Source organism: Opisthocomus hoazin, chromosome 7 (genome assembly GCF_030867145.1).
Source record: "Opisthocomus hoazin isolate bOpiHoa1 chromosome 7, bOpiHoa1.hap1, whole genome shotgun sequence".
NCBI classification, from domain to species: domain Eukaryota; kingdom Metazoa; phylum Chordata; class Aves; order Opisthocomiformes; family Opisthocomidae; genus Opisthocomus; species Opisthocomus hoazin.
Window position 1 is genome coordinate 51,283,085 of NC_134420.1, and position 24,880 is coordinate 51,307,964.

Consider the following 24,880-nt stretch of genomic DNA (forward strand, 5'->3'; position numbering starts at 1 on the left):
ATTATAAAGTATGAGAAGCTGAGGAAAACAACCATGCAGTGGATAAAGGCAGCCTTTGTATTCAAACTTATGCTGGAGAAACCATAGAGTAGAAAACTATGCTGGAGAATCTTCACTATTCCCAAAATCTTACCTCACCACAGGAATTAAAAATTACTTTATAGTGCTAGTAATAAAGAGAATTATGAACAGTCCTGCCATTCATTACAGAGGACAGTGAGACAGTAAGGAACACACTGTGGTCATTCAAATCCCAGTTCAATGCCTTAGTGATTCTAGGCAGTTACTTTTCAACAGAATTCATATTTTCACTATTTTTGCCATTTGTTCCTCCTTTTGTGTAGGTGTTAACTTGAAATTTACTTTAAAATAAACTCTACTGGCAGCTTTGGCATACACCTTGGAGACCTTAAACATTTCTGTTTATTCACCACTGTGTTTTCCTCTTTTTAATCACCTTCCCTTTTGGTTGCACACAGTCAATGTGGAAACTGACTTTGTGAAACACGTCGCAAAGCCAAGTCTATTTATATGAAAAAATGCAGACTATAGCATTTTCCAAACAGTGCTGTTATTTTCAGAGTTGAAGGTTTTTAAAACAAAAAAAAAAAAAAAAAGGAATATAAGGGGACTGTTAGGTTCTTAAATTTTTGAGGAAAAATAGTGAGGAATATTTACCTCCCAGTGATTACTATGCAATTAGATTAAAAATGGCACAAGAACTTATTTTACTGTTTAATTTTGGTTATATGACAGGTTTAGTGCAGCTCCAGAAAAAGTGCCTGTATTACGTGGCTCTCTACCACATTGCATGGAGTACGGCAGGTGATTACACTGTAAAGCATGATGATCACTTGTGTCCAAAATATTTTCCCTATTTAAGTGGGACGGCAGTCAGTGTTATAACAGAGTATAGGAAATAAAGATTTTTTTGAGGGTAGGGAAATGATTTAATAAATTCTGAGACAACAAATATATCCAGAAATTTTTCATCCAGAAAACTGAATTTTAAAGATAACACACTTTTCTTATGCAAGCATAGAAATCCAGATATAAGGGGCAACGTCCTAGAGCACAGAAAGAGACAGAAAGAGGAACAGCTAGAAAAACATTGCAGTTCCAGATTCCTGTAAGGTGCAAAAATTACCATCACTGATGAAATTTAGATGACACTGCAGGGCACTTCAGTATAGCATTAGCTACTGCTAGAATTGCTACGTATTTTCTTAAAGAGTACCATTACTTCATTACTTTGCAACAGTGCTACTGTAATTATCCAGTCCATGAACAGCAGTTTAAGTTCTTAAGCAGAATATGAAGAAACTCTTCTGCACACAGAGGGGTCTTCTGCCACGTAAAGGGGAGTGACAGTCCCTTTACCTATTGTACTTTCACTGATGGAAGGCAAGACGCAGGAGGTTCACCCACTAGGAACAAGCTGCAGCTACCTGCACCACACTACTTAATCATTTAAGTTACTTTAAATTGGAAAGGAATAGCACCCAGAAGAGGAAAAATGGACGTTAAGAGAGAAAATCCTGAGGCAGAGGAAGGGAACGGGACCTTGTGGGTAAAAGAGCCAGTTTCTTAGAGCTAGGTGATGGATTTCAGAGATTTCAGCAATTGAAGGCCAAGTTTTATCTCTGCCCAGAATCCCTCTGCTCCACAGGTATATAAAAGTCATGTAACATAGCAAAAGAAAACCTGGACAACACTAAAAATTTGGAAGAAGCCCATAGAGGTAGAAGTCTTATCCAGCTTTGTGAAGATGGTGTTTCAGTGCAGTTTCTAGTAAACGCATAAGGCTGGCAATTCTGGAGGAAAAGACTGACCTCATTCACGATCTTATCTACATACAAAATGGCCGTTTCCAACCAAAACCAACCCAGAGCACTGCACAGACTTCACTAACTGAAGTACAAACTTTGTATCACGAAATAACAGTCACCTCTGAGAAAGAATACAAAGTCTTTCTGGAAGTGTATGAAGATCAGCAAGTGAAAAATAGCTTTTTCTCCTTAAAACTGCAAAAACACGTAAGGAGGCAGTACGATTTACAATTATTGTACCTTTCACCAGGAAGCCTTTGCTGGCTCTCTCGTCTCTTCAGAAAGTACTGGCAGCCAGGAGGCTCAAGAGCCACATTGAAACTTTTCCCTAAAGCAGGGGATAGGATGGAGCATTTGGATTAAAGCTGTTCACTACTTAAGATAGTAAGTAAAAATTCAAATGCAGAAAAAAGTACAGCCTAGCCATCCACCCCCGTATTTCCTTCCTCCTCGCTTCTTCCATGGAAAAACAAATCAAGAGGCACCTGAGCTGAGTTTCCACAACTGGAAGGAGAAGCCTGACAGGACCTAGTCCCACGCTGTTCGACTTGCGATCTCCTTGGAAGTGAGCCTCCGGAACTAACGGGTTAATCTCAAGTGCCTTTGCCAGCTGAAGAGCAACTCCTCTCCCTGCCATCTGATGAGGGATGTGTTGATTCCTACTGACCTGCTTTTCCTTTTATCCAGCAGACAAGGAGCTATTGGCTCTGGCAAAACCCTTCTCCCTTCACACCTGTTTGCTCCATTAGTTCAGGTTTGGGTTGTTCAGACACGCGAGACAAACTGGTTTTGTTCTGCGGCCGCAGCTGGACTGTCAATCTGTGCAGAGCACAGCGAACCCTTCCGCCCCGGCAGCACCCCGGCCCCCAGCCCGGCTGGGGCACGGTGGACACAGCTGAGGCCTCAGCTGCAGGCAGCAGCCAGCTCCACGCAGGTACAGGGCAGGGGACACGGCCCTGAGCCTGCCCGCAGCTTCGCACTGCAGCCTCCAGAAACCAGCTGTGCCCGGTGTCCTTCACCACAGAACTCCTGCAAAATGTGCGCAGCCTTCATCTGCGGACACGGGAGAAACTGCACAGCTCTTCCGCACTGAAGTCTCTTGCTAACTGAACCGCTGGTGAAAGCGGATCACACTGAAGACACCTTCTCTGCATTTCCTTAACCCCCTCTCCCTCCCAGCAGACCCCCAATACCACCAGCACCACTCTCATGGGAATACTCGTGTGCCTTGCCCCTGATTCTGCTCCGTTATTGAGATACCATCTGCTGCCGATGCCTTAACTACCGGCACACTGACCTCTCTTAACTAACCTGCCTTGATCTTTGAGGGACGTCAGTTCATCTGACACTGCCCATCTCTGGACACATATGTGACTCATCAGGAAATCGAGTGCTTTTCATGATGTCTGAACTATGCCATGACAAACAGGCTGGTCCCTGCAAGTCTGGGACTTGAAACAGCCAAAGGAGCAGAAGGAGATTTCTGAGGTAAATCATCGAGCTCTGCTATCTCAAACTGAGCAGAGATGGAAAGCGTAGCTACAGGGTTTGACCGCATCATGGGGAGGTTCTCATAACCCTTGTTTATATCTAAAGAACTAGCAGTGGCACAGGTTTTAGCACAGACGTATGGTCTTAGCAGAGCTCCGAGTAAATACCCATGTTGTTACTCTATGTCACTGTGTCTTCACTGCTTTTGTAGCCACGCTAAATCAAGCACAAAGCTGCTCAAGAGTGATGCAATCTCTGTTTACCTTAAGGCCAGACATACCCAGAAAGCCTGAAGTCCGCCACCTGCAAGGACTGACCTGTGTATAGAGAGATAACACATGCACAGCCCTGACGAAACCTTCTCAGCTGAACATAGTACACTGCCTGGTTTCAAATACAGCCTTTAAAGCAGTGCAGCTTGGTGGCTTTACCAAAAAAGTATGTTCTACTGACTGAGACAAAGAAGCGAGATGAAGACTGTGGGGTCCAGTTACAGCATTTGCTGAAAACACACATCAGCATTCAAAGGGGAACGATGTATGTGCAACTGCATCAACAGAGTGAAATGCCTTTGTGTCTCCCCCTCCTTGGAGATGAAGAACTCAAAAGGTTTGCAGGGAATCCTGCAGGTCTCCCAGGATACACCATAGTTCACACTAATAATGTGTTGCTGGAGGCAACCAAGCCTGAACAAACAAATCAGTCCAGGGGAGGAGGAGTGATGGGTTTGTGAAAGCAAAGCCTCCCGTAAAGCCCTCCTACTTCTTTTGTGTAAGCCTTCCCACCCAGATCCCAGCTCTGGCTGGCTGGCGAAGGCTGAAGCACCCCGGACCGACCTGGTGCCTGCTCCCTGAGCCAGCTGGCTGTGCTGGCGATGGCACCCTGCTGCCCTGACAGCAGCAAAGCAGAGAAGCCGGCGTGTCGAATGCACGGGCACCCTCCAGCTGCCCGCGCTGCCGGAGGGACCACGTGCCTCTCCGCACCCTGCACGCCGGCACGTGCTCCCTTCTCCTCCCCATCCCTCCCGAAGACTCATGCCTACCACACAGCATACAAATGCACTGTTAGGTGGAGGCAGAACATAAAAGGCACAAAACATGTAGAAATCCTTCTGCTTTTTGCACCAAATGAACATTTCTGTTGGGTGTCTCGGAAGGAGGACCAGGCTATATGGTTTGATGAACAGAATCAAGAATATTCTTGGTGCTTATGCAAGACCGTGAATTTATTTCACTTAATTCAAAATTGACACTCTTCTTATCAGGTATTTCTTGTAAGAACATGTATATCTCAGCACCACACTCATCATTAAGGAACCACATAAAGATTTTTCAGAAAAAGAGGATTCATTTCAAATTGGGGACATACTTAAAAAAAACATATGGAAAATGACCTAAAGCTTGGCAGCTGCCTGTGCTAGGTAGCTATTCTTTGTGTAGAGACAGAGTTGTACAGATTACTTTAACTACTATCAGATGACTGCAGTTAATGGCATTATGGCATATACCCCCCCTCTTCAAAAGACCCACAGATCTACCAGATCAGTCTGAATACAGACTCAGCGTTACCCCGCTCTTCCGGGCACATCAGTGTTACTGTGGAGAGCCATCCTCTTCATGTCACCAGAAAACCAAGACTTTTAAAGGTCCATTTTAACATAACCTGAAACCTGGGAAAAAGGGCAACTCTAAGTTTACATGCTACCTTGTATTTCAGACAATCAAAACAGCTGCTTGCTGAAACACCTACTTCAACATGTTCATTTTATACTATGAGTTACCCTTCGTTAGTAACCACTGATCTCCTCTTGTCCTACACTTTACTTCTCACTTTTGGTATGGAGCATTGAAGACACCTAAGTGTTAATTTATCTGTTTATGCTGCTCGTATGTTAAACTATTCCATTGCTCCAAATCCGCCATAGGATGTTTCAGGAAACAGTGCACGCTGTAATTACCATGTTTGTGAAAACAACCAACAAACCTTAGGGCTGGAGCCAAAAGGTGTCTATCACAGGGACCTACCTTCTCAAAAGCTCTCCTTGCCAAGATTTCAACCAGCGAGGAGATTCCTGCAGGCAGCTGCATCCACAGAGGTCACAGCCTCACAGCCTACACTCAGTGAGTTGACGTCTCTTCCGAGTGCCGGTGTGCATGTTCACGTCCCTGAACGCAAAGCCAGCGAAAAGCAAATGGCAGCCAGCGGTAGCGGGCTGCCAGGCATGGCAAATTGCTGGCTGCCCCTTGCCACAGACAGAGACTGTTTAGTCTGCCTCCAGCAGCTGATTCTCGCTTGTCGCAGCCTTCCGCTCCTTGCCCCAGGTCTGCCCAGGGCATGGAAGGTTCTCCTGCAAGCAGCAGCTCCCACACCGTTAACAGGAGGCGGACCAGAAAGCCTCCAGCTCCTGCTCTTCTCTTCGCCTTTCTCGGCCTTGCTTCTCCCCTTTCTGCAGTGGAAACAGAGCCTGGCCCCAACTCCCCTCCTGCTCCCAGCCTCCATGACGAGGGGCCAAGCGTGGGATGCTGTGGAGGGGGGTCTTGGATTCTCAGGCATGGTGAAGCAGAAGGTGGTATGGAGGGGAAGAGAAGCAGAGGAAGAGTGAAGGTCTCCTGACCACATCCAACAGCTCCCGGGCATGCCAGGCCTCCCATCACACACAGCCCTCTCCCTGCTGTCGGCCACTTCTGCCCACCTCCAGCTCCTCTCCCCGTGTCCCTCATCTGACCAAACACAGGCGTGCCACTGCACTAATACAGGTGCTGAAGATGCATCTCCTTCCTTCGCTCCCAAATGTTAGTTAAGTTACATGTGCTTTAATCAGCATGTAAACCTGACAGAAAGGGGTCCTGCCCTAATTATCTCATTTTCAAAGCTAGTTTAGCTTCATCCCTGGTCTAATGTTTAAGACACCAAAATGAGGGATATTTTTGTTTCTTACAGAGATGACTCATTTTGTCAGTCTCACTGTTTAATTCTCTCCTACAGCTACAACTCTTACTGAAGATAAAAGCTCAATAAAGCCAACATAGAACTAGTCAACCTGCAAAGCTGGGTCTCAGTGGGCCCCACCTTTCTCAGAAATAATCTTTGGCAGTAATGTTACATACTGGAGCTAAAGCAAACTACACATATGCATATATAAAGAGCAAGGAAGTGGGGCTGTGGTGATAATTAAACATTAACACGTTTAGACATTGTGCCAAAGCTAATGAATACTTTGCCACGGCTCTTTCATAAGAATGAAGATGCAGAACATAGTGGCAAACGCACAGTAGACAGGCTAGATAACCTACAGAAGGGAGTAGAAATGGAAAGTAACATTAATGAGGTAAGAAAAGATTTTGGAGAAGTTACTGTGCTCAGATCAGGAGGCCTGATAAGCTCCATTCCTAAACTCTGAAAGAACTGACATACTACATAAGTACAGCTGGGGATGGTACCATACGACTGGAGAACCGCACATAGAGTAACTCTATTTATAAGGGGTAAACATGACTTCAGAAAATACAAGCTGAAAGTCTGACCGCAATAGTATGCAAGACTTTGGAAGGAAAAAGGAAAAACAGAAGATAAAAAAAGGGGATGGAAGCTAGCTTTAAAAGAGGTAGTTTGTTCCAGCCAAACCTAACAGATTTCCTTGACAACTGATTTTCTACATAAAAAACCAGATGTCTGTATTAGAAAAACCATTTACTGTGGTGCCACCTAGGAAGGAGTTAAAATAGTGACCGATAACAGTATTAGGACAGAAGTAAAAACCAAGCTAAAGGGAAGACAGCCACTGAGTTTTAAGAGAAATACTAGGTTAGAGCAGCTACAATTAGAATTTCTTGACTAAGACGACATGATTAAGACTATGTTTATCCATATTTTAAAATAATGATCATGGCACAGAAATGAACAGGCTAATAGTATTTGCTGAATGCACACAATAAGGAGAAACTGGATATATAAAAGAAGCTCTGAATATCATACTGAAAGGAGTGGGTCGTCTTGAGGACTGAGGTAACAGAAATGACATGAAATGTAATAAACAATACAAAGTTCACAATCAGGCCTTTAAAGACAAAAACATTTGCTATAATGAAGGAACTCATCAATTATGTACGACAGGAAGTGATCTAGGATATAGACAGTCAATCTGAATATAATGAAAGGGAACCTGCCTGATGCATTACCACAAAAGGAAATAAGAACCTGGGATGTATCAAGGAGAGAATTCCACAAGATGGGGAACCAGTAAGATCCTGATATCAGGCTATGGGTGAGACCTCAGTCTGTGCACAATGTTGGTCACCACATCCAAGAAAGATTAAACGGGAACACAAGCTTGCTAGGATGAGGAGGAGAATGGAGAACCAGAATACTAAAGACCTTGTCTCATTCAGTTTAGCAAATGAAAACAGAGAGAGATATAATTACACTGTATAAATATATTAAAGGGCTTACAGAAGAGAGGGCAAAAAGCTATTTGAAAGACAATACTGTCACACAAGCACGCACATAGGAAATGGTCATGAATACATCTACACCAAGGAAATAGCTTACATTCCTATGATATTAAGTGAATCATGTTTAAAGCTCTCTGAAATGTCTACAGGTAAAAATACACCAGCTTCAATAAATTGGTGACTAAAGCCTGCAATTAAATGGCATAATTTCTACAAAGCCTGTACTGTGCACGAAGACATAGAGCTACAGCACATATATTGAAAGGATCTCTACTCTCCTTCTAGGCACTAAACTAAATGGCTGGATCTGGAGAGGAGTACACAGAGCTGCAGCTATTTGAAAATCTTGCTGCACCGTAACAGGAACAGCTGGGACCTGAGTATTTTGCAAGCAGTTTTAGGTGCCAAACCCAGCCCTGCTCTCCTTCACGATAGGTACTGAGCACTTGACAGAGTTTTTACAAAAATCAAATCGTGATTAGCTCAAATCAGTTTCCATGAGATTTAGTGCACTATCATTAGGAAGTTTACGACAAGTAAATTGGGCTGGCATCCATATCAAAAAATCCAGGACCACTCTTGGTAACCAAGATCAGAATGAAGCAAGTAGCATGAAGTCTGCTCTTCCTCTCACGTTAATGAGCACAGTCACAATGCAAATATCAGTCTGTATCTGTTTTAAGATTAGGCAGAGGATTCTGGTATCGTCTGTCAAACATAAGGACAATTAAGACCAAATTGCTTCTAACAACTGATGAACAATGTCATTACGCAAAATTCATGTCCTATCTGTGTTCCAGCATTATTTGGTTTGACCAAGGGTAGATCAGCTAGAAAATGGACGTGTTGAAGTAAAGGCATACATACATCAGCAACCTCCCTACAGTACTCTCATACAACTCTTTTCATGTCTGTCTTGAAAGAGCAGAAAGTGTAACATCTTTTCCTTACATTTTCCATAACATTGGGGCCAAACAAAAGAATAAAGGAGGCAGAAGTTCCAATAAAAATGGGCATAAAAAATAATCACAAAAAGTTTCTAAGTGCACACAAAAGAATAAATTGTCACCACAGAAGCTAGAGGTTTCGCTTAAATGATGCCTACATTCTTCTTGTTCTTAAACAAACCTGCTTCCCGTTTTATCCCACGCCGTTCTTTGAGAAGGTGACTCTACAACCAATCCCCTAAAGGCGTTCATCAGCACTTCTCTCACTCCTGGGCTGCACAGTCCAGTGATCCCCCGAGCTTTTCTAATGTTTCAGATGATACCACAGTACGGGAGGAACAAGCAAACCCATGCATTTGGGCATCATGAAATTTCTCATTCTTACTTGCTGTCTGCTCCTGCCAGCCTCTTCACCCGCTGTTTCACACTGCCACTTCCACTCAGCCCCTTCGCATTCAGACAGGAAATTCCATGCAGAACCGGGATTTCTAATTAAGTGCACATAGAAATGATCAATAGGTCCTGTTAATTAGTACTACCGCTGAAACCCTGCTTACTTCTTTGCCAGAACTAACTGTGGAAAATGCAAGTTCTTGGGTGGGTAATTTCTCCACGTGGTGAACCCCGCTGCTGTCGGAGAGCTGCAGAATGGGGTTCCCCAGCATGCAGCCAGCCCCGCCACCGCGCAGCACGAAGCTGGGGCACTGCCGCACCACTGCCACATCGCCATTGTGCCACTTTCGCCTCCTGTCAGTGACAGAAGGAGAGATCACGCCGCTGAAGGTTGCCACTGATGTTGTTGTCCTTTTCCAAAGAGCTGGATGTGGGAAGATGCCTTAATGTTTTTCCCTCTCGGAGGCTTTAAGTTCAGAAGCTATTTAGCATCCTACAGAATTGCTCCAGACCAACCTAGCCTTTCTTCTTTCAACTCAGCAATCACAAACAGTCACTGCGCTTCAGTATTCCATCTCCAATTAAGCTTCAAACTGAAATGCCCTGCCCAGCTGCAAAATCTCCTACTGAACTCCTCTGGCTTATCACAGAGACATGTGGCTTTCTGCACTCCATTAGAGAGCAACTGGAGCCAATGTAAACACCATGGCTGAGGAATCACAGCCTTACAAACACAAACAGAGGGCTTCGTACCACCTAGTCTGTCTCACTGGCATGAGATAAACTACAAAGCACCTACCCACATCTATTCTCTTGGAATATTGCCTGTGTAAAGGGAGATCAGCAGGTCAGTCCCATGATGGGAGCTGGAACTCTGTCCGCTTTCCTTTCAGCTGATCTGACTATACAAAACCATCAGTGAATAGGTGTGGAAAGAGTGAAATTCATCAAGAATACAACGTAGACTCAGCACTTAGCTCTTTTATAAGAAAATAACAAAGCATAACCCTGCTAGAAATCCACAGTTACTGTAGCCTGCACTTCAGAATAGCCATGAGGACTAAACTCAGCACTGAACGAAGAGATGCTCCTTCAGCTGTTTGCAGCACAGGGCCAGTGACATGGATGAGATCAAAACTCATTCTATGCTAGCACACAGGCAAGAAAACACTCCATTAAACAGCAAACTTTTTTAAAAAAATATATATTTTAAATATAAATGTTTTTAATTAAAACATTTCTAAGCAATAATGAAAATCAGATTCAGTTTTTTCACGTTACCACTTTCTCCTTTCCCACTTTGCCTCCTCCCTGTCTTAGACATGGTGTTCTCAGAACGCGGAGGAGCAAGTAAGGCCTGATCATTTCACAGGAGTAAGCAGGATAAGAGTCAACCTAGTAGGAATTAGTAGGAGCAGGCCCTTTGGAGATTTCTTCTAACTTCTTTCTTGCTGTGAGAGCAATGCTTATATCCCCTCCTCCTGCACCCTGAAATGCCTCATCGTTCCTGAGGAAAAAGCAAGAATCTGATAGTCCTACAACAGCTTTAGCCACTCTCCTTTGGGAGGCAGAGTAACAGAGAAAGTAACTAACTAGTGTTGTTTTCTGGGGCACAGATGAGGCAGATATCGAAACTTTTGAGGTTAGGAGACTACATTTAGCCCCAGCTGAGGACACAAGAGCTGGCAGTGCCGAGCTCAGCGACATCTCAATTCTGCTTTAAGTATTGCCACCAGGACAGTCATTTTTAAAACTGAAGTTTTAAAAGGGTTGGAGATGGCTGAACAGGGGCAAACTTTGCTGCAGTTGATGTTAATCAGAAAAATACTATGGAGATATTTGCTCAGGGTATGCTATATCTCAAACTGAAGTTATGGGTTTGGTGCAGAAATGACTGGGTGAGGTTCTCTGGCCCGAGACATGCAGGAGGCCAGATTAGATGATAATAATGATATCATAGTCCTCCCTTCTGACCTGAAAGTCTATGAATCAGTTGACTGCAGGTCAAACTTATTCTGTAACTCTCTCTACTGGATAGAAATAAACTTTTGCTTATTGTTATTCTTTCCTCATTCTAATATCTCCCCCTTCCTCCCAACAGATTTTCTCTGCCTTTCCTTCCTGCCATAAGGAGGGACTGAGACAGTGACGACTCTGGTCCACTGTTTATTCCTGCAATCTTTAGCTGCTTCAGAGAGTGAGACTGTCAGACTACAAGGCAAAGACCATTTCTACTTCACCTAGGTCCAGCCTGCAAAACCGAGCTGCAGGCTCTGCCACTGACAAACACCACCGCAGAGACCACTGGGATACTGTGGATTCCTTCAAGAGACCACGAAGCTTTGAAAAGAAGCCGATTTCCAGTAGACAGGTCCGATCTGGGACCAAAACTTTTCTACCACTATGAATTATCTAGATCTAACTTCACGGTTCTGCCCCACCAACACATTACTCTTAAAAAAGCTAGAAATGCCTTGAGAAAAATATGAGACAACAACTAGGATATAAAACTCCTGAATTCCTGGCTGGTATCAGACATGCAGAAGAAATAAAAAAAACCAACTCTGCCTCTGGTTCTGAATTTAACCCTTACAGGCTGGAGTTGTGCAAGAACACATTTTAGGTGCTATTTGCTTGTGGTATTCTGGAGTCCCTGCCTCCTGGAAGCAAGAGTTCGATGTTCCTGTCTGCAATTTCTCCAGCTGGCTTTGGCAGGCTCTCACACACAGTTTTTTTCATGTGTCTGGGACTGGGACAGCAGAACAAGCTGGTTAATAGTTACACAGCATAATTGAAGTGCAGTTTGGGATAGAAGGTGGTAACTATCAGCATATGCTATTTTCCCCCTTGCTCTGATAATTAACATGGAGTATCTTCAGAGCTTATAGCCTGTTTCCAGCATTCAGTGCAAACACAGTGTACAGCTGTACAATCTGTTCAAAGTTGTTCGCTTAAAACCTACAGAACATCATTCTTGCAATCATCATATCAGGACTCGGTATCTAGCTGGCTACAGTTACAGAAAAAATATTTGTAAAAGAACTCCTGCAGAGAAGTGTCGGGAAAAGGTTTGAGAAGTTAGTACTTGTGCTCCATTACCTTCAAGAAATAGCTGGAGCTCATTCTGTCAGAACTGTCATCTCCAAGTTTTAAAATAGAAGCAGCAGAACCCCCTGAAACCATGCAATTTACTTTCAAAATAATAACATTCTCAGAATTAATTCCTCGTGCTACTTATTAACTTTCTGGATTTTGAGCAGTAGAGGGGTCACACACGCAACCTTCTATCTCCAAACATGCAGATGTTCTCAGAAAATAACAACATAGCGATTTCCTCAGTATCCCAGTAGTCCCAGCGCTTCAGGAGAATGCCAAACAGAACAATTGGTCAGCAAATCAAACTGTCAACATCAAACATGGCGTAGCTGCAGCTCTCCTAAGATACAAATCACAACAGAAACAACAACAGAACTAGCAACAACGTAAAATAGCTATCAAGGAACTTCTGTCTACAAGGCTAATCAGCTTTTTATATATATATATACACACACACAGAGCATTATTAGAGAACATAGATAGATGTTACCACATATTCTATTAAATTTATAATAGAATATGTAGTTTACAATCTATGCAACTATATAGTATGTATTTTATATGTATTGATCGTATGTAATTATTTTTATTTTGTATACAAGTCAATATTTAATTTTAATTTATATAAATAAAATGTATATAATTAACATAACTTATATAAATTATTTTAAAGAATGGTGAAAAGCAGAAATCCAAATCAAGCTGTAAGGTATTTTTGCACAACCTCAGAACAGACCCCAGTGCTTCCAGACCTATAATCACAGCTACAAGGCAGCCTCTCCCTTGCTCCTCTGACATGTGGATATTTGGCCTTTTTTGAAGGCCGAGACAGGCATCTGCTTCAGCATGAATAAATACTCGTATTGTATCAGTAACAGAGATGTCCTGTGTTACTTATGTTGCAGAGTACAGCACAAATGCCGAAAGTTCCCGCTTCTTTCCACGGTCATTGATCGAAGCTGAGCAACACAGCGATGCATGGTAGGAAGGTCTGAGGCAACGGGCCACTTCACCAGCACCAAAACTAGCTTCACACACTGTGAAACCCCAGCTGTTGTAAAGTACTTGTTGTTATAGCCATATAAACATGCCCACATTAAGTGGGCAGTCTGCTATCACTTGACCCTAATTTACTGGCTAGCTGCTGCGGGCTAACATAGCCTCCCACGCTGACAAAGGTGAAGACAATATAAAGGCTTCTTGGTGCCAGGATTCAAACCAGCACAGGCAATAATGTGGAGCATCTCCTAGCTGCACTCTGATTGAAGGGCCAATCTCTTTTAACTCTGCTCGTGCAATATTTACATTCACCGCTGTGAACTCTGCTGCCTTTACAGGACATCACTGAGCTTATCCCAGCGCCATCAGTCAGGAGGCTTTCTGCAGCCCCCCCACACAGCGAGGGTAAATTCTCAGGCTGGGATCATTCAGGTCTCTACCATCTTCCTCGGATATCTTCCTAGGTTCTATCTTACACAAACACATGTGCTAGATAAAGCTGAAGCCCACAGAATTGTTTTACGCTCAAATCTTGTGTCAGCTGTGAGAAAGTTGATTCCCAGCCAATTTTACTGCTTGAAGCCCACCAGCCCTGGACACCAGGATGCATCTTCTCACTGATGGGACATGGCTCTGTGCATGCCTGCAGCCAGACCTGCCTCAGGCTTTCACCTGTGTCCACAGGAAACCCTGTGACTGGAACTTTGACAGGCAGTTGATGCTTAAGCATTCTGCATGCGGGATTAATTAAAGTGGTAAAATTGCAGAATAGAGCATCTTGGATTCTCTTCTATGTTGTTCAGGCAATAAAAATTCACCATGGCTAAAACACATATTTTACTCAGTGTCTGACTGCTGAGTAGAATTTTTCACGCTTTTCTCATGAATAGGTTTTTCTCACTCAAACCAATATTAAACCCAAGCTAATCCTATAGACCTGATTCTTCACCATCACCAGGAAGATCAAAAATTGATTTCTTATTTTCGCTGGGCTTTTTAGTGGTGAAACAAATTTATTTTTTTCCCCTCCATCAAGCTTGACCTTGGAGTCAACATACTGGCTAACAGTCAGCGTGACTTCGTCACCACACAGAGCACGACAACTCCTCTCTTCTTCACGGGGAAAAGAAAATGTTATGTGCCTCGATGGAGCCTTCAAACTCCACTACAGACTGAGGCAGCCAGTCTTTCGAGAAGAAAAATGCAAATCAAATGCTTGAATCAAGTTAGGTTTGAATAACTGAAATTCTGGAGAGGAGCAGAGAGGAAGGAAAGAAGAAAGCGACCATGCACTTTTGTCCACTTATGCACTCTGAGGGTGGGATGAAGGCGGAGTGAACAAGAGAAAAGCAGCTAGAACTGCACAACAGTTCCATGGCCACCAGGTCCTCAACTCCCTCATATCCCCAAACCTTGCCTGATGCCAGCAGGCACCTCAGGGCATGGGCTGTGAGCCATCCTGTGAACAGCAACAGACAGACGCTCTTTGTCCATGCTGCCCTTTTGCAAACTTCATACCTGGTGGTAGGAAGACTCAGTGTATTTCTTACTTCAAGTTCCAGTACCACTAAGGTCTTGTATCTTATGTTTTACCTAATGATACAGTCTTGCCTATAGCTACCTACTTTTTTACTTTTAAAAATTTATAGGTGATTGGAATGATTTTTTTTTCTTGTACCTGTTTTGCTAATAAATACGTCCTTTTGTGACTGACTGGGAAAGAAAGAAGAGTAAGAAGGTTGCATACAAAACTTGTACTGAAGTATCAGCTTCTCTTTTGGCCATATATATCAAATAATTCCAGACGCATGCCAGTGATATACAGCAGCACTTTTGCCTTTCATTTCTCTACATGATGCAAAGTTACATACAAACTGGGCACCCCTCATTTCCCTTGCTCACATGGAGACAGTCCCAGTGACAACAGCCACCCTTTGGCAACCTGTACCAAACCAACAAACCAGCAATATCGAGCACATACTTTAGACAAACACTCTTACACTTCACCCTAATGGACATGAGCTCTTCAGAACAGAACTGATGCCCATGCTGGCATCCAAACAGCTGGCACATGATGCCAGCTTGCTTATTCTACTTTTCAGCTAGTGGTTTCCCAACTCACAAGTACAGACAAGCAGAGTATTCTCAAATAACAATGGTCAGACAGACTTGTGGTAACTGCATTACTTGAAGAAAGGTCGGTGTCTACTTATCCAAAATAAACACTGCTTCTCCACAAACCCTTTGTCTTCAGCACCCAGCCAGTTCCTACCATGCTGCTGTTTATGAACCTGTCTTGATGTCCAACTCGGTTTCCCCGAACCATCAAACAATACTCTTTTCAGGTGATGTATGTATATGTTTCTTATGGAAGGGACGTACGACCTCAGTGAGGCTTAGGAAGTCCATTCTCGCAAAACAGATCTTATTTCACACATATTGTTACACTCACCACCTGAGAGAAAACACATTAAATACCTCACGTGTCTGAGCTATCATGACACCAGTGAATCAATTTTCATCACCAAACTGGGTAGCTATTGACCTTCCTCAGCTTGGGGGGAACAGCTTTCAACACACTGCAGGTGCTTCCTCCTGGAGCTGTCTATTTTTTTTTGTGTCCTGACATGCTAGCTCTTTTTCTGCTCTGTGACAGTCTGCTTTGTCATTCGGGAGTTCTTGTTATCCCAACTCTGCACGACACGGGTGACACCACTCTGCTTTATGTCTCCTGCTTCAGAGATTATCTAGAGCACAACTGAGGAGCAACGAGCTACAACGCCACGCAGCACATTTTTCCACAGCCAGGACGCCATCTGAATAGATCCCTACAAGGTGAGTTAAAGGATTCTTAAATGATCAAAATCTTCTACTGAACCAGCCTCTCACCTCCTGCACTCTCTCTGCGTTACTGTACAGCAAGAGTGCAAAGCACAGCGCACAGAATGCATCCAGCAGCCTGGATCTGTCTTGGTACTCACTAAAACAGAGAGGGGCACGCAGAGCTGGACCTGCCTCACCTGAATACAATGGCAAGTCCAGAACATTTCTGGACGGGAGTTCAGGAAGGGCGGCCAGCTTCTCCCACAATATACTGAGAACTAGCTCCTAGGTCAGCTTAAGCTGATGCGGTATGTGAAAACCAGCAATGCTCCAACATTTCACTCGGACAACTGCACCAACAGGTACATAGCTGCATTTGGCTCTTGCTTTGGGACCCTGCATGTATCAGGGGTGTGTCAAATCCAGGTGTGATTTTTTGGGAATTGGACTATAACAAAGCATTAGTCAGCCTAGTCCCTGAGTTTGTTCTGCTTTGGATCTGTTCCCCGTAGCTCGATTCTGAGCAGTGAGTAGCATAAAAAGATCAAGATGGAAGCTTGAAGGCCTCCCTCTTACCAGCTGAATCTGCTGCAGATGTTCCACCACTGGTCAAGTCCTCAGTATTAATTGACTGCAGATCTGTGTAGGAGGGAGCAATGCTTGGGCTGCTGGTGTCCTCCGAGTTGGTTGTCCAGCTGCTCTCTGAGGCACGGGCTTGCCTCTCAGAAGAGTTGGAGGAGGGGGAAGTCCAGCTGGGTGCTTTCGATGGAGACACTGCATGCAGAAAACAAACAGGTACCAGCTAGACTTACCGGACAGTCTTCCAGCAGATCACAACTATTCCAAAGACACACTGTGCCAGGGTACTGAGACTCTGTAAATATAAATTCCAACATCCACAGCAACACAGTTATTTTGTATCAAACACGCAGCAACTTTATTAGTGCCTGGGCTGTCACCCTCCAGCACTACTCAGTCGCCTGCCTTAGATCCCGTACTGCTGGCAGCTGTATGCTTCCCTGTTGTTCAAGTGTTGCAGAAGCTGCGACTTCTCAGAACAGGAAGATGCCATGTCTCTGCTGCCGCTGACAAGATCCGAATATTTGTGTTGTGCAACACAGCGGAGTTTTTATAGTACCACGGATTTTTCTAAAGTGGTTTTATTAGATTTAATTAAGCACTCCCTATCTGTGACACCCACTCAAATGCAGGCGTCATCTCAGGAATGCTCCACATGGGAGGAGTATAATAACAAACTGAAATTGACCTATTGATGTGCAGTAGAGATGGCTTTTGCTTCTGAACATGCAGGATGGAGTGCCCCAACCTGAATAAACTGCATAACATTTCTGCTCAGTGTAGGCTAAAAGTCCGTTTCTACTTACTTGCCAGACTAGCATGTCAAACAGTTAAGTCCTGCCTAACCTATGCCAGAGTTAAGCAAACAATCTTACACATCCACTGCTACGAATTTGTATTGTATAGTCTTTGCCCACAATATCACTCAAATGTTAGGAACAATGGGTGACTCTAGCAAGGAAACTAAATTAAAAAAAAAAAACAAAGTGGTAAAAAAATCTTCCTGAACTAAGGACAGGTGTACTGGTAGAGACTAATTCTAATTTAATATCAGCATATTAACTGTATTTTTTAAAGTTGGTACCCCTATACTTATCTTTTAAGCCAACAAAGATCTCCATGCACCCCAAATCTTGCAGTTACAGAACAACTACTGACACAGAGATTCTCTTCTCAGCATGTAATACATAAACAACCCTTCTTAGGCTGACAGATACTTTGGAAGAAAACTGCAAATTAATGTTAAAAAGGACTTGAATCTCTCTCTACTCCATCCAAACGGTGTGATGGGACCCCACCTCATTATGGAAACCGTGCTGTGTGCACAGAGGGGATATCCAAACAGTGCTCCCTGCTTTGCCAGTTGAGAAGCGTAGATTTATTTTATATAGCTCCACCCTCAGGTAAGCAGGCACTAATATATTTATATTTGTACACTGGTAAGTCTATGTACTGAGCTGCTTCTGAATAGTCATCCCTAAGGACGAGGAACTGACAGTCAGGAGATCTGTCTCCTTATGGCACACGTTGACAGTTGCTGTGCCAGAGTGACGTGGCCAAAACTCCTCACTTCTCCCTCCAGTAAATTCTGCACTGTGTTGTGCTCAATGCCTCCAGAGAAAAGATGACAAGTGTATGATTATAATCTGTCAGTCCCTCACTCCACCCTTTTTGTGAAACATGGCATGAGGCATCTGAAAAGCCACCCTTAAAACTTCATCTGAAATTGCTTTGACAGACAGGAGTGCTTTATTTCACCAGAGAGGACAGGCTGAAAAGCAGAGCTCCATACCTGATCCAGTAGCAAGAGCCAGGGTTTTTAAGTGTGTTTTATATCTGGAATTCTAGAAGTTGTGGAATTATTTTATAAAAGAGATCTTAGATTTGAAGTGTTTCTTTATTTTTGTTTAAAGCCAGTCACATCAATATGAAAAACATAAGCTAATTTAGAAACACATAAGATTTAATAACTCATATACTGTCAACTTCTTTCATGCTTTCCAAAACCAATTTTTGTCTAAGAGGGAGACTGATCGGAACAGCGTTGCAAAATACTTCTATATAAAGGCAAATTAATTTTATTCCAGATAAGTTGTGCCACTTTGGAAGAATATAATTATTTGTTTTTTCTAAAGAAAGACTTGTACTCCCAAAAACTGTAACCATAGAGAGCTTTTTCTGAAACAGATGTTCTTTAAAACCTTACTACAGTCATCTTTCACCTATGACTGTTCTAAGTTCCCCAAAACTAACCCTTGGAACTAATAAAAGTGCATTTTTCCCTGAGCTGAGCCAATTGATCTCAAAAAGCAAGACAAGCAAAAGCAAACACCACACATGTTGAGGTCCCTCTTCAGATGCTCCTGCTGCTTTCCAGATTCCTGGAAGTGCTGAAACCAAATTCCTAAATGAGGTAGGATTTTTTCCTAGAAATTCGGAATTTAGTCTCTAATGTCAATATATGCAGAGCCACAGCCTTTCAGCTGCAGGAATTTCTCAGAAATCTGTTCATGATGAAAGACCAGTGCCAGAATTGTCCCTAACATGCAAACCCTGTAGCATGCGTGGGACACTGAAAATCAACTCCTTGTTTCCCAAACTGAACAATGTTTCCTTCCACATGCATTTTACTTTTCTTGACATGTTTGTTCCTAATAAAATGGATTGGCTTTTCATATGTAGATTTACCGTTAAGCATTCATTCCTTCCTGATGTTTTGAGGAGCTGTTCCTTGATCCCTAGACTGTATAACAATCAACCTTGTTACCATCATTTCCTTTGCTGTTACACATGACCTCAGATTTTTCTGGTTTTAGTACAGCATCACAGTTGGTCTAGTTTTCAGCTGCTGATCTCATGGTGCACGTACTTCAGACAGAACAGCACAAAATGGTTAAACTGAGATTTGCCTTACTGTGGCATAGCCTCTCAAGGGACACAGCAGCAGGAGTCTAAGCTACTGGAGCCATTTACTACTAGACAGAAGCTCTCGGGAAGAAGCAGAGTGTGTGTGTGCATGCTTGTGTCTGTGTGGAACAGATGATGTAACAGATCTCGCTTTGCTCTAATTTTGGTGCTTTACTGAATACCTCATTGAATTCAAGAGCGCAGCTAACACCAATAGAATACGAGATTGCGAGCTGGAGGCCCACTGTGTGACAAACACAAACGTTCTGTCACCGGCTGGCTCTGATCATTTACAGATTATGTAACATTTGTGATGGGAACATTTGGGTGAGTATAAAATTCTTATTTTTCACTTCTGCAGTATCAGTTTGCCAAGTTTGACTAGCCTGATAGTAACTATGAGAAAAATCAAACTTTTTTCCCAGCAAAAAGAAAATGGGGAAGAGTGAATTACAATGCATTATTTCTGTGACTGAATATTTCCGTGGCCTTGCTCAAGAGTTACTGCTTCCCAGGAAGAAATCCACATGATTTGGCAGCTGCCAGTTATCTATGCATAAACCTTAAAAGCAGAAATCTTTTGAAAGAAAGATTTTGCCTAGCATTTACTCTGCCTGAACCTGGTAGAATGAAGAGTTTACAAGAATGTCCTAATAAAGACAATTTCCACTATGAGGGTCACAATGGGCACTTTTCATTTCGACACTTCAGACTTTGACCTTTCTTCTCACCTTCCAAATTCTTTGCCTGTGTTTTCAGCCTTGTTTCTTGCTGTCAGTCCCCCCAATTTCTGCTCCTCCAATAAATGTTTTCACTTTTCCCAGGACTACAAGGGTCCAGCATTAGCCTCGGTTTTCTTTTAAACTTGTTTCCTATAAGATAACCACTACTTGGCAGTTATCTTTAAAGTACTTTGTTTTTTACGCTGTGAGCACACTGGGACAAAGATTTGCTTTTGGAGTAACCTGTGCAAAAACACTGTAGCCCTAAGGTCCGAGTGAGACAGCATCTCTCTCTCCTAGGGCCCATCCTCTCCGCTCTCACAGCGCTCTGGAAACACCACTTTGCAAGCCCTTTTCAAAATGTGTTTCCATGCAGCCTGGCCCTCAGCCTGAGTAATTACCGTGTCAGCTGTGCAGCTGCTTCAGCACGGACAGACAGACAAGACGATTTCCTAACAGCGCTAGAGCCCTGACAGGAACGTGGCCAGGGGTGCTGAGCCTTCAGGATGTTGCTCTTCACAGCTGCCTGCACGGGAAACCAATTTCAAACATCTCCATCCTCCTCACACCGATCTGTCTGTCCACACTTGGCCTTTACACTCTCCCCCCCCACCTGGCTATTCGCTATTGTTCTTATGTGGGCTGTTTACTACTGGAAATGAATAATTGCTGTCACCACGGGCTTTCCAACGAGCGTGTCAGCATATCGTGGTTATAACACAAAGTCTCCAGCTTTGCTGCCGCCCACAGAAAAAAGACGTGACCTGCAGATTAATTGAAAACAACAAGGCTGAAGTTTATCCTACCTCTTGCTGTCAAACGCCCCTCAGATTAGAGGGCCAGCGACAAAGAGCTGTCATCTCCTCTGTCCCACAATCTTCCCTTAAAAGACCAGCTGCACTGGTCTGGCCATTTATAACACAGGCTCCAGAATAGATAGCAGTGGGACTACCTCGTAAATAAGGATCTTAAAATACCCACATTACCTCCTTAGGGTTCCTGTATAGTTAAAAGAATAACAGCGTCTCATGCAAGTATTACATAGAGTACATCCTGATCTGACTGTCAGGGGAACCATCCTCCTCCAGGAATTTCAGATGCTAAAAGGTAGTGCGTAAATACCCGCCCAGTGGCATGGATCACTTGGGACAAGCCTTTACAGGGGCACAAATGGGTGCTGCCTTCAAAACCACAATGCTTTTGGAAAGTCTTCTCTGATCACCTCTTCTGCATATCCTGGACCTCTGCCTACAACCTAGTGTCCTCTGTGACTGAAAACACAAACCAAGAGGCACTGCTTTTGCTAAACACACACCTTAAGACAGGGCCACACCCTTTTAAGGGTGGGAAATCAACTAATACACCATGAAATTATTTTTATGGAAGTCTCTTTGTTATGGCTAGCTTTATTTAGGCTGAGCAAAGAATTTTTTTTCCTTTTAATAAGAAGGTGCACTTTGAGTCTTCCAGTCAACAAGGACATCACAACATTGGGAAGCAAATACGGTGTCAGAGCAACCAACAGCTCTGTTTGAAAAAGTATGTGGCTGTATGAGTAAGGGTTGCCTAACCATCAAATTAAATAATAGAGAGGGAGAGCACCTCAGTTTTACAGATTTACAGTTACGAGTGCTCTTCCTTCTCTCCTCATTGCCAGGATCAGAAATTATTTACAACTAAGAAGAATAACCAATGAATAAAATAAAGACAAGGTCTTAAGCAGAGCTTAAGAGAAACTTCTTTTTGCTTGAAGTTTCACCCACTTTTCCTGCACAAAGCTCTAACCACTGTCTCAAAAGGACTACTCTGTAGCACTCATAAAAAGAATAGACGGAAATCTGTTGGGTTTTACCCAAAACCCAACCAAAAGTTGCCAATCCAAGTTTTCTGACAGAAGTATTATTCATGTCACAGGGAGTATTTGATGGACTCAGTGAGCAGAGTAAAGCTATAATGCTTTAAGCTGCTTTAATGATTAGCAGTAACTAAGTGGAATTATTAAGAGAGAACATCAATTTAAAGATGAAAAAGAAAACTAACATTTTCTTGAGCAATTACTCCACAGCCTCCTGGGAGAAGGGACAGAATTCTGTTCGTACAGAAAAGCTACAAGCGCTCATATAACCATACCAGCTTGCATCAGCTGAGGAGGCAAGCCAGAGGGTTTGCATGCACATTTAAAGTATGTCAGAAAGAAATTTTACACTTGAAAAGCACCCGAAGTCCTGGAATTAGGGTCAGCTTTGGTTGTCTTTGTAATTCTCCAGCTGCTAAATCACAGCATCAAAAGAGAGTAGAAAGTACTGATGGGCACCGGCACACTAGCTGTTGGTCTTACTAACCTTCTCGCAAAAACCATATGTGGACTATGAGCAGATAAAGACTATGACCACAAAGGACAGCAATCCCCATTCTTCCAGTTACAGATTACAGAGGCAGACATAGCTCAGACTTATTAGATGGCTGTTCATACCTGCGTGTAAGAAATGTCACTAGTGAAAACACTACCACGCTGTTTCCCCATGAATGCATTTTGGCAGTTCCCAGGGTCAATACATAGGTGGAATAAATCACAGAAACCTTTCATTTTCTTTACAAAAGAAAATACTGCTAGTTCAACCAAGAACAAAATTATGAGCCCTTCTTAAAACTCTGATAACTTTAATTGTGTTAAAATACAGTACAAACTAGTTCAATCTTTGAGAAATTAAAGAGCAAGGAAAAAATCGTGCAGGGTCTCACTGTATTCTGTTCTGTTACTGAAATGGACCCTTTCGTGCATTTGCCTCACCTGCTTGGTGATGGGTTGACGGAGCACTGGTCCATGGTGGATCTTCAAACTGAACCCAAGCACTGATCGATGACGACAGATCAGCGCTGGGACACACATGGTTCCCAAGCACAGTAGAATTCACCCTGGGTTGGTCAGCTGCATCTTCCAGCTCTGTGTGGGAAAGGTCTTGAAATTCTCCATCTGCATTGTGGTTCTCTTCTGATGAGGTGTCTGAGGAAGAAAAACATTTCTCCAGAGGCTCCTCTGTGCTACCTAAAACAGAGACAAAATAGAAAGATTAGTAGGACTCACGACTTACCAATAAATCGTTTTTTACTGAAATCTAAAAATTGCCATTAAATACAGGTAGAAAATTTTCCTTCACCTAATGTAGTTTTTAGACTAACACTGAGCATAGTTTTACACTTGATTATAATAGGTGAGAGTTCCTCCATTGTCAGTTGGATACTGCCTTAAATCTCAAAGGAGAGATCCAAACCCTGTAACAGAGGTATGCTAAAGAAATCCCACGTTAAGAGTAATTTACATTTTTGGCCCAAATTCTCCTGTTACTTAGGGTTAGCAGGAGATAATTCAACCTCCGCACACACTGCTTAGAAGGCAAGCTCTGTGATGCTAAATATATGGTAGTAGTTGGTCCGATTCAAACAAAGCAAGCCTCACAAGGTTCAAAGAAAACCAGTGATAGCTTACCTCGTGGTTTAACAGGGAGGAGCAGCTCATCGGTGAAGGACACCCACTCAGACTGGTGGGAGGCAATGACACTAGTCAGAGATGTCATATTCGCAGTAGGCTACTCATCTTCACTTGAGGATTATAAGGAAGAAGCAGAATGGGAGAGAGTTACGGTGAAGATGAGCCAATAGAAGGAAACAGCTCCGTTGCACCTGCTTTTAAGTGCTGTTAAGAAAGGAACAAGTTACATCTTTTAGAAAACTAAATGAGAAATGAGTGCCACTATTTTAATAACACAGAATGTTAAAACAATTTATGAACCACAGGCACAATACTGTCAAAGTACTGCCACCTTTGAGACAGGAACGTCATCTGTGTCTAGAGGAGGGCTACACATGAGCAACCCTTTGATCTGAGGGTCTTCAAACATCCTCATGTTAAAACAGTCAATCACCAAAACCATTGTCTTATTCCTTACTCAGGGAGCCATGACGCTCATAACCCCAGCAAGGCAGGCAATGAGGAGATTCTCCCAGGTTTAGCAAATTTTGGTTATAATGTAACTTACTCCCTATTCCAAGATGTCAGCATGTCCTTGCTCATCCTGCTACTTACAATGTCTGATTCCTCTCAAGAGCAAGCAATAGGCCACACGTCTCATTACCAGTAACATTTATGTAGCTGGTTCTGGGATCCAGATGGGTTGCCCATGGTACTCATCACGGTCTGGGTATGAAGAGATGCCCTCTCAGCTAGCTGCACTTCCAACTCTGCTGCTTGACTGGAACTTCGTGTTTTAATTTTTAAAGCCAACATCTTAGATCTTGTCTGGAGTTAAGCATGATTTTGCTGTAGCCTAGCAAATGTTTTCACAGACATGGACACTTTAATCAGGATGCACTCCAATAGCATGTACCCCACACAGATCTGGGAATCTGTTAGAGGGAACGGGGCAATGCAAAGTGGTCCGGTTGTTGGCTAGCAACTGGGAAGGTCAGGTCTGGGGAGAGAAATTGTCTCTGAGAAGCACCCATGACCTCCTCGGATTCGCAGACCACTTCAAAACTCTCAGAGGACTATTGCCCCTCCCTAGAGAAGCGTGTGAATTCTGTTCCCAATTATCTCAAGCATTGAAGCTCTTGTTGCCATGGTATTCAAGTACTTGAAAATACTA

At 43.2% G+C, this 24,880-nt stretch overlaps 1 protein-coding gene across 3 annotated transcripts in view; it reads right to left on the reverse strand.

The window, feature by feature from the left end:
* The window catches only part of STON2 (stonin 2), a 79,484-nt gene that overhangs the window by 37,348 nt on the left and 17,256 nt on the right, over window positions 1–24,880 (reverse strand). For all 3 annotated transcript variants that reach the window (XM_075425864.1, XM_075425866.1, XM_075425865.1), the window contains exons 2-4: window positions 23,725–23,931; window positions 23,029–23,283; window positions 16,606–16,803 (exon numbers count right to left, since the gene is read on the reverse strand). In XM_075425864.1, the coding sequence (XP_075281979.1) occupies window positions 16,606–16,803; window positions 23,029–23,283; window positions 23,725–23,812 (541 nt within the window). In that variant the 5' untranslated portion in view covers window positions 23,813–23,931. The remainder of the gene's footprint in view (window positions 1–16,605; window positions 16,804–23,028; window positions 23,284–23,724; window positions 23,932–24,880) is intronic.